This window comes from Aulonocara sp. 'chitande type north' Nkhata Bay, linkage group LG19, assembly GCF_057382095.1.
Source record: "Aulonocara sp. 'chitande type north' Nkhata Bay isolate Kocher_YH1m ecotype deep benthic linkage group LG19, A_spYH_male_GT1.1, whole genome shotgun sequence".
Taxonomy (NCBI): Eukaryota; Metazoa; Chordata; class Actinopteri; order Cichliformes; family Cichlidae; genus Aulonocara; species Aulonocara sp. 'chitande type north' Nkhata Bay.
This window is the reverse complement of record NC_141362.1, coordinates 28,974,573-28,985,312: the sequence shown is the minus strand read 5'-3', so window position 1 is coordinate 28,985,312 and position 10,740 is coordinate 28,974,573. Positions and strand designations below refer to the sequence as shown.

The 10,740-nt window shown below is 43.1% G+C and overlaps 1 protein-coding gene across 1 annotated transcript; it reads right to left on the bottom strand.

Moving 5' to 3' along the window:
- Positions 1 to 1,529: 1,529 nt before the first annotated feature.
- pkdccb (protein kinase domain containing, cytoplasmic b) lies at positions 1,530 to 10,477 on the bottom strand. The gene is made up of 7 exons (XM_086275305.1): positions 9,795 to 10,477; positions 8,930 to 9,061; positions 7,000 to 7,271; positions 6,595 to 6,674; positions 6,178 to 6,285; positions 2,767 to 2,943; positions 1,530 to 2,475 (listed from the first exon to the last, which is right to left on the bottom strand). Exons 1-7 carry the CDS (start codon positions 10,395 to 10,397, stop codon positions 2,369 to 2,371), a joined length of 1,479 nt encoding a protein of 492 aa, XP_086131431.1. The 5' UTR covers positions 10,398 to 10,477; the 3' UTR covers positions 1,530 to 2,368.
- Between the last annotated feature and the right edge of the window lie 263 nt (positions 10,478 to 10,740).

Genomic DNA, 10,740 nt, shown 5'->3' with positions numbered 1-10,740 from the left:
CCTTCTTAAATAGTGTTTGAAACCATACAACACCACCCAAAGTGACTATGTATGGATCTAGCTGATAGCTAGCACTAGCTAGCTTGATTGGTATAATGCATGCTAGTTTGTAATTAGTGTTAGAATTTACCTCATCAAAGAACAAAATGGACACAAACTTGGATAGCCTGTAAATATTAATAATGGGGAAGACGTGTTTTAAAATGGTATGAAAAGGACTTGTGTAGTATAGGGAAGCTATGTGTCATATAGCTTTTCTGTACTGTGACATATTTTCCAGGCTAAGCTAAGCTGTTGTGTTTAATTTTTACCCTATATATTTATGCCCAAAATGCTGGCTTTGAATTATTTGATTATGTGTAAATTTCCCATGGTTTTTTTGTGTGAATAAATAAAACCTTTTACAAAACAGCACACAAATCAAACTGTGATCATTTTTCTTCTGCTCTTCTCTGACTATAAGTCATGTTATGTGTTGGGAAAATTTTCCCACCAGGAAACCAGTCCTTCTAGTTAACGTGGCTTTTGGTTTTGCCTTATCTAATCTGAGTCAGACTCCTTAATCTTTATCATCTGGACTCTAATCAGCCGGCTTTGTCCAGACAACAAGGGGCCAACCTAAGGCAAAGACAATTATTTGTAGACAGGGACATGCCCTTTCAAGTCAGTGGCACTGGTATGGCTGAACGGTAAAGACTCACCGCAGAGCTATCTGGAATTTGCTGCTTCCATTTTTGTTTGAGTGGCGTTTTCCGGCCTGACGTAGGCGTGCCTTCTTGAGAAATTAAACAGATTTTTATCGCTTCTTAAACTGTGTGTGTGCATCAACATTCGCGTTTTACCTCAGAAGATAATAGATGAAGAGCCGTTGATGGCATGTGGCAGAGATCTCCTGTTCGTATCACACCAGGTATTTGTTTAACCCTCTCCTAGCATAAACTCAGTAGTTTCTGAATCTGACTTTACAAATCCCTCCACCCTGCAGACCTGCCCTTATCTCAACCTCGCCAGGTTACTTCTGGCAGGCACAGATGGCAGCCCATTCGTGTGCTAACCACAAACTGAGCTCTGATTGTCCTGATGTCTGCCTTTGTCTTACAGTAATGCACCCTCTCTCACCATGAGAAAGGGCTGGCACGTAAGCCAATTTACATGTATTAATTAAGGCTCATAATGAGCTCAGCGTGGTGGGGCATTAGAATGCATTCTTCTGGTATTATGCAAACTCTGTGGAGCTCCTTTCCTCTGAGCCATTCAGATGGGCTGCAGATAGTGGATGTGGGGGCATGCGAGAAGATAAAGGGCTTAAAAAACACACAGAAAACCAGGTCAGCACACACATTCTAGGCCCCCCTCCCCCCACTGAAACACACACGAAGGTGTTAATGAGAAGTAAACAGGCTGTTAGTTGCAGTTACACTGAATACAATAAAAATGCAAATGAACACAACTTAAAAAAAAACAGTAGAAACATTATATTTATATATCTGTACAAACTAAAAAAAACTGCACAGTAACAACACGGGAAGTATTAAAAAAAAAACAAAAAAAAAAATGAATAATTTTTCATTGAAAATAAAAGTATCACCCACAAGGTGCATGAAAGCTGTAATGCACAAACATGTAAGAACAATTACAGTCCATTTAATCATATAAATATTTAGGAATGAAACACTATAACTAAGTGCACAAAAGTATCTAAAGCAAACAAAAAAGACTGCTCTGGAATGGTTTTGATCATCTTTGCTCATTGTTGATGTGTAAACGCTTACATGGTTGTTGCCGTCTCATGCGGCGGTGCAGCTAAGCCAGGGAACCACGAAAATACAGCCACAACCTCTGTGCATTAACATCAAAGTGTATTTGTATAAGAGCTTGTTTTCCTTTCTCATCCTCGGGCTCCAAATGCTCAGCGACTATACTTCTTACCTCTTTGGTTTAAAAAAAATAAATAAAAAAAATCTAGCAACAGGGACTTGACCTCACAGTGAAAGCTGACGCACACGGCAAATAAAGGAAAGGTAAAAAGAAAAAAAAATGTCAAGGGCATGAGGCTCTCCCTGCTTAATTGTACCTGAAGGGAAATCCCTTTAAATAGTAGCTGGCAGAGGGGAGTGAGCTGGCAGGCAGATCAAACAGTCACAGAGCAAGAAGCCCCATAAATACATCACATTCAGTTGCTGGCTTCAAACGCCTCCTCGTCAGCCTGGTCTCCACGCTGCTCCTGCAGATCCACAGAGCCATGCTGCGTTTGACTTGTTAAACAGGAGGACGCGGTTCTCGAGTGCCACGTCTTGCATCAGTTCCCATCGCCCCGCTGTGTGCCATCTCTTGGTAACTCCCATTTTGACAGAAACTCGCTCGGACGTCAGGCGCTTGATTTTTCGACAACTTTTGTCTTCTTTACATAAACTTCTGACGTCCCATCAGGCACCAAGTGACTGAAGCCACTCCTGAAAGAGGCTAGGAGGCGGCCTACAGAGTAGAAAACAAAGAGAGAGACAGAAAAGCAGATCCACGTTAAACAAACTGGCAACATCAAGAAAGTGACATGTCCTGACTCGAAAATTTAAACTGTGTATTTAAACTTTAAAAAAGCTTCACTGGAAGATTAAAAGGAGCAGCAATTGTATGCTTAGCACTTCTAGTCATGTGGCAGGTGTGGTTTTGTGGAAAGTCATACAACTAGTGCTTTTCCATGTCTACTTGATAATGGGAGATGGGGAACTATGTACCAGTAGAACCAGTGGAGGAGGCTTTACTAACCTGTCCAAGTCTTCTGCCCCGTCAGAGTGAAGCTGTTGCACTGAGAGTGGGAGTTACAGGTGTACGCTGCCTCTCGGGCACTGTGGACTGACAGCACGCAGCCCTGCTGGCTGTAGGATGGCCAGCAGCGGTACTCCACGTTCCCAGAAGTGCCCATCCCTCGCATCACAGTGTAATCTAACCACAGAAGAAGAGACGCCACTTCAGTACGTGAGGCTGCTGAAAGATTCTGAAATGCTCTCCAGGCATAAACACGGAAGTTTAGTAATCCCTGGAGGGAAAACAAACACGCTGGAGCACTGAAAGAAAAGAATGCTAATGAAAATAAAATAAGGGATCCCTAAATGTAAGACTACGTCTCATAGAAACACAGACTCTGGTTTTGGTTGGGAGATATTTAAAGAACAGATATTCTTATGATAAAAGGACACAAATGTTAGTGTGAAAATGTAAATCTACTGCTGGCAGAACAGGATTTAAAATGTGCCGATGGTCTGGAATTACCTCAAAGTGCTGACATACATTATTATGTATTATTTATAATAAACTAGCCAGCGGTAAAGTATTACTTTAAATTATTAATTAATTTGCAATATTTTTCTTAAATGAAAACAATAATTTAGTCGGTAAAATACTATGAAATACTTTTAAAAAATACAAGCCAATGTCTTAATTTCTTTTTATTTATTTTTTTAAACATGGGATCAAAGAACAGAGCTGCCAAGCAGGAATCACAAAATGCTTTTCGCTTGAAAAATGATTTCTTATTTTACTCAACTAACTTATTAGGCGACAAATTGTTTTCAGCAATGTTTTTGTTCGAAACGCCAAAGCAGGACCTTCTGCGTCTGTCATCGTCTCTAATTATGTGTCAAACGTTTCATTTGACACCAGAGATTTTTTGCTCACACACACACACACACACACACACACACACACACACACACACACACACACACACACACACACACACACACACACACACACACACACACACACACACACTCTCAATCGACCTCATCGTCCACTTTCCAAACATTTGCCGTACATTCATCATTATAATTCTTCCTGTCAGACGTCTTGTGGATCTGGCCTTAAATCATCTGCTACACATTAGCAGGAGCCATGAGAGGAACCCATGCTCACATATGCCTGCACACACACACTTACACACACACAAGAAATGGACAAAAGCCTCGTCTGTGAGCCCGTACGGAGGAGGCTCACTGTTACAAACTGTTAACCTTCCTAAATGGCAGGAGGCGGTGTGTGTGGGGGAGTATTGTTACGAGGAAAAAGACACGAGGATCTGCCTTCTGGCTCTGAGAAAAGGGAACAAGGAGAAGGAGTGTTTGGAGGATCCTTCTCTGGGGAGAAAAAAAATGAGGCCTGTTGGGGTGGCAGACCTCAGCTGTTAAAGAGACAAAGACATACAAGTCTCAGTGTTTAAGATGAAGAATGGGAGAAAGGACCTCGTTTTCTTTTAATATATAGAACATCATTTAACGGTGAATTTACGGCCCGGCCTATGCGGTCTCTACAGTTCTGTACACAGCTGGATTTATAGTTGCAGCAGTTTTTAGGAAACTACAGTATATCTTCATCAGGTTTCCCTCCATCACATCAGAGATGATCTCAGCTGCGGACAGCTTACATCCACATTACCTATGAATCTGTATCTGTCAACAATTTCAAATTAAGACTCTGGACCTGATGAGTCTCCCTCCCTCTCTCTCTCTCACACACACACTATTACACAAGCTTTAGCTCTGTTGCCATTTGGCTTCTTTTATAAAGATAAGTTGGGACTTTGGCTGCAGTTATGTTTTCTCTCTCTTTTTTTAAATTTCCTTTGAGGGAAAACATTTTAATTCATGTGGCTTTTAATATACAATCCCACAATTACTCAGTTTTTTCCCCCCTCAGGCTGTTTAATCATTTAAAAAGACAGTTCTGTCAGATAAGTCACATTGGAAATGATTTATTACAGCAGCCGAACAGAGTAAATATCGCCCCTTGGAGTGTGCAGGTGAGTGTGCTGGGGAGGTGGAGCAGGGTTGAAGCATTAAGGGCACTGACATATGTGAGAGGGTGATGGTAGAAATTTTGCAGCTTAACTACTGCCCCTGCCTCAAACCGGGGAGGGCGTGCTTGGTATATAATGTGAGGAGAGTGCGGCATGTTACATGTGTGCGACAAAAATGCAGCTTTTTTTCCAGTTTGTAAAAATGACTAATTTGGTGAGAACTGGACGAGAAGTTTAATACCTTTTTCATGTTAGTGCAGTGAGCATGCAGCTAACCACCTTAGCTTAGCATCTGGAATAAGGGAAATGTGGAAAAATATGCCCACCAGCCCTTCAAATGCTTACTACTCATCTCCCTTTTTGTTAAATCTGTGTAAAATCTGAAGTGTGCAAGCAATCAGGACCGACTTTAAACAAGGAGATTTTTTAAGCTTCGATAAAGCTGGCCATTTCCCCAATATAGGAAATTAGGCTAACCAGATGCTGGTAATTTACTGGATGGAGTTGAATTCTCAACATGATTGAGCCACGAGCTTTATTTCCCCCAATATGTGAAACGGATAAGCCAAGCTGGTGCTGAGCACAGGCTTTTCCTCCACCCACAAATACCTCTGCTTCAGCTAATATGCTGAATTAATAAACACACGCATTTTTTCCCCCCACAGTCTTATCACACACACTCAGCAGCAGCAGCAGCAGTCTCCTGGCACCTCCTTGTTAAGCTGAAACATTCCCTCCCGGTGTCAGCCTCGGCACCAGGGCCTCTTTACCCTGAATCTGTGATTAAATTCACAAAGTGCTGCTATATAAACAGTCCAGCATCTGGGGGGACGGAAAATCTCACCACAGGAACGCAGCCAGTCATTCTGTTATTAATATTTCATACGGCTGAGAGGAGCGGGGCAGGAGGGGGGGCGTGGTGGAAGCGAGTTGGAGAGAAGAAAAGTGAAGGACGTTCAGCGCTTAGGCTGGGCGAACACAGAAACAAGTAGGACAAAGATTTTGAAAAACTGTTTACGTGGCCGTTCTGCACAGCAAAAAGCGAGGAATTTTAAATGTAATGAAGTAAAAAAACACTTCTTTTTAAAATGAACGCCAACTGCACTCTCTAAACAAAAGACATACGAGATTAATCTCACTTTGTTAGTCTCGTCCCCTCATTCCAGCTGCCTAATAAACCTGTCAAAACAGCCCCTTCTTTTTCAGTTTTTTCCCTTCTTAAGTAGAAAATGAAAACACAGGTGTAGACTGTCTGCTTTTCTCTACAAGTAGATTAAAAAAAGCCAAGCATTCTCTTCATGCTCACAAAAAAAAAAGGGAAACAGGTCCACAAGAGAGCCCAGTGTGCTTTTATATAAAGCAGCCTTCATTCCACGAGCGCTTACCTCTGATTATTGATGGAGGCAGGTTCTCCAGGTGTAGGCCAGACTTATAGAGGTGGAGGATGTGTTCAAAGGCCTCCAGCGTCTGATTGATGTCAGCTTTCAGCTCCCCTGGACACACACGCACGCACAATGAATTCAATCTGGTTAAAGATTTAAGTGACTACAGGCATAAAGTCAGGCATTATGGATGTGTTTTTTTTTTTTACACTATGCTGTCTACTCCCAGTTGTGTGATCTCAACAAATAACTACTTGTATTCATTACTGCGTTACATGTCATGAAGCATCTTGTCTTGCTCATTAAAAGAAGCACTTAGGCAGAGGCATGTCATTACACGACTGCCGTAATGGAAAGATTTGCCTTCTGATCTTTAGTAGCGAGCGTCCCCCGTCATGTCGGGACGACTCTCATCCTCACCTGTGGCGTTCATGATGCGGTCTACCAGGTGTGTGAGGCTGGGCGGGGCCTGGTGAGGCAGCAGGTAGGTGAAAAAATACCTAAGGTCAGGCAAAGACACTCATTCAGAGAGAGAGAAAGTTGGGCAAGCCCTATCGCATAGCCGTCTCGCTCCGTCTCACACGTAAAGATCGTAAAGCTGTCAAAAAAATCGGAACCATTTTTAAAAGGAAATTGCTCTTTTTCCCCCCCACTGAAACTAACAATGCATTCATTATACTTTCCCCATCAAACTGCAAATTTCCAGCTGCACGTCTCCACTGTCAACACTTTAGGTGTCAGCTTGTTCTATATTTATGCAGTTATCCGTGTAGCCGATGCTCCTCCTATCTATCACGCAGTAAAACTGTCACTTTTTTTTTTTACCTGTAGGCGTTGTAAATGTTCCTCTTCTCGTTTAGCCCCTCACACACACCCCGAGCTGAGCAGGGCAGAGTGAAGTTTCTGTGTGGAAACTGGAGAGTGCAGTCTGCGTCTGTGTGACAGGTGGTCTCCTCCGCGCTGGCATCATCCAGGTCCGTGAGCTTCAGCGAGCCGGACACTGTGACAAACTGCCGAGGCTGGAAGTCCAACAGGGCCACGGAGCCCAGAGGCGACTGAGAGAGGAAGTGGAGGAGCCGGACCAGGTCCAGACACACCTGGAGATTAGAAACAACAAAGTCTGATCAGCTGGACTCGTGACAGTGGTGAAATATTGCTCAGGAATATTTCACGTTGGCCTTGAAGCGCTAAATGCATTGTCACTGAAGCCAGTTACGGTTTATAACCAGATAACCGTTGAAGTCATTCATCAAGTATGTACTCAGCTGTCTGACGTGAGAATATGCTTATTTTTTCTTTAATGTTAATATTTGTGATCAAATGTCAAGAAATGTTTTTAAAAAATGTATCAAATACAAATATAATTACAGGCGTCAAAGCTTTTTCTTGATTTTCATATATCATTTTTAGGCGTGTTGCACATGGTTTGGTCTGAAACTGATGAAAAACCAGGCTGCAGTGTTCAGAGTGATTGTTGTGTCATACCAACAAAATCCAAAAATACTACATTTTGTACAATAAAAGAAAAATACTAATTTTTTTTTTTTGCAGAACCTAAAAGTTTTTTAACAATGACTTTAAATTTATTTCCATTCTCTCTCTCTCTCATTTTATTTTTTCAACCATAATTTATAATATAAAAAAAAATAATCATAATCATAAGTAATTATCTTGTTAGTGAAAAATGTCATTTGGCCAACAAAAACCTGTTAAAAATATTATTATTTGACTTGTTTTCAAGTTAAAAACTGACTTGTTTTATCCTCTAAAAACTCAGAACATTGGACAATTTAATTAGGTTTAATTAAATGGCTAAAAATGGTTAAAACTGGAAGCCATGCAAAAGCCTTTCCTTTAAAGACGGCTCACCAACCACATTTGCAAACCATTTCCTGACACTGTTTTTATAGTACTCTTTAAATCCTATAATAAAAACAGAGAGAGAGGGAATAAGTAAGGCTACCAAAAGCAAAATTAAAGCATTAGCCATGTGCTAAAAGTGCATGAAATGCTTCTGTCACACTACAAACATAGCTGCAGTGTTAGGTAATGCTCCGAGTCTCTTGGACGTCGCTTGGTGGAATCGGGGGCATGGCAAAAACGGGGCTGGCTGAAACCAAACACCCCTGGATTACTGAAGCTTGCACAGATGCGATGTAGCTGAAAGTGGCCAAGCAGCTCAAGGGGAGGGTTAATATGAACTGCTATTTCGGTGATGCAGCAAAAAGTTGCCCACTGTTGAGATGATACGTGCAGAATGCCAAAGTACTTTTTGCCAGTCCAAAAACAAAACATGCATGCTCAGGCATTCCCCCCCCTTTCCAACCACTCTCCTTTTCAAACACATCCATGCGCGAAGGCGAGCATATCTGAATCCCTGGAGTGTAAATTCAGCCTTTGTTGGCTTCCACTGTGGAGCATACCTGTGATCGGAGGGGGGTTGCGCTAAAGCTGTATGTGTGCATCTAAGAGTGTGTGTCTGGGATGAAATGACATTCCCAGTCATAAGTGGATTAACTCCAGGGCCCATCACGACTCAAAACCTCGGCCTGATCAAATGTACCGAGGGACAGATGCCCGACCTCCAGGAGTTTCCAACATCGGCCTCTGTCATTTTTCAACCTTCACCTTTTCTGCAGACTTGAACAATGGCCTGCACATGCTCTGTGCACAGTAAGTGTGAAACAGATACCTCTAACTTCCCAGTGCGTCTGCAGTGTATGAGATAAATGACAAAACACGCCGTGGTGCTTACTCTGAATCTGTCCTCCCAGGAGCTCTGGAGCAGCTGGATCATCTGGAGAGGGTTCCCCTGCTCCAGAATGACTGTGACTCTTTCGGCCTCGCCTTCTCTTCCTCCTGGGCCCCCAGCACAGTGACCCTTCAGCTGCAGAGTGGAAAATAACTAGGTTAAGCCACAGTACAATAAAGAAAAGCAGGGTAGATCATGCTACTGTTTGTTTTTTACATTTTAATTCAGAGAAAGCAACAGGTTAAAGTCTCTTTAAGGTTTTGAGCAAAGATTGCATACAATGTGTCATCAAGCTCGCTCTAGCAGTTATGACTTGTGATAAAAATTTGAAAAATTACATTATAGCCAAGAGAATCCAGCACATCTCTGAAATGAATCAACTGGGCTGTCACACGACTGCAGGACACGAGAAAGAAACCCCTGGGTTTAGCTCAAACTTCTTCTAAATTGGGCTGTAATGGTTTGAGTGAATAAGCGCCAGGGGGTTTCAGATGCAACCATGGATAGTAGAGGAGGACAGAGTCACATTGTCTGCTCTCGCTAAACTGGACCCAAAGGTCAGAGGAGGGTCACCGAATTTAATTTAATTAGATGGGAAGGCCCTGCAGCAACCTTTCACGCAGCTCAGTGCGTGTGAAACAAAGGAAAATGTGAGCTGTAGTACGAGGATTATGGAAAATCTTCACTTTATCCAGTTTCCCCAGCTGGAACGCTCAGAAGTCAACAGTAGCCTCTGAAACTTCATGGCCCTTAAATAAACACCGAGAAAGACGCAGACTAAACGCTGTTTTAGCATTTGAACTCGCAACTTAACAATTTAAACTGATTAAAAAACAAACCCTCAAAGCAGAGGGAGAGGAAACTTTACCTTAATGACGTTCGGATGCTGGAGTCTTTGGAGAAGGACCATTTCTTTCCTCAGCTTGAATGAAACGAGTTCGCGACATCCCCGAGGATCTTTAAAGTCCTCCACGCACTTCCCCATGTCTATGCCCTGCTCGTTGACGAGTTTCAGCGCCACCGGCTCAGATTCCCCGGCTAGATTCACTTTGACAACCAGCTTGGTGTATCCCGATCCGAGGATCTCCACCGCCTGCATGTCGGCTAGGGAATCACAACCCATTTCATCCAGATGCGTTTTCCCGGAGCCAACTGTGATCTCATTCCACAGACTGTAATCCAAAGTCGAGTCACGCTGGGAAAAACTTTCTCCTAACAGTCCGTTTTCATCATCATCACCAACACCAGGTGAAAGCAGCGGAATAATTTCTTTTCGCCTCTCGTTGAGCTGGTGAATCAGCGCCTCGCGGAGCGAGGCGAACTCCTCGTCATCACCAGAAGGTGCGGTGGAAAAGTGCGAGATTCTTGCTCCAAACTGCTGCACGCTGCTGATCAGGAGCGTCACCAGAACTGAAAGAACCACGAAAGCCAGGAGGGCAGCCGCGCGTAAAGAGTTGCCCATCCCGGGCATTTTCACTCTGAGGCACGGCTACAGCTGCCAAGACGCACAGCCGCCGGCGGAGGTAATCGCCCTCTCAAGTGAAAGGGCTCCTGACTTTCTGCAGGAAGGAACGATCGGCTCCTTGTTTCCACCTCCCCGGGAACTCCCTCTAGAGGTGTGTCCTGCCGGCTCGTAACTTTACACCCGCCGGACAGCTTTGCAGGAGAGCTCGACCTCGCGTTGTCACACAGTGTGACTGGTTTTACAGCAGCAGTCATGGAGTTAATCTGAAGAAAGTCATGAAAAGTAATGAAAATATTTACTTAAAAGACACAAGAAAAGAAAACAAGTTGAGAGTATAGAGTATTGAAAC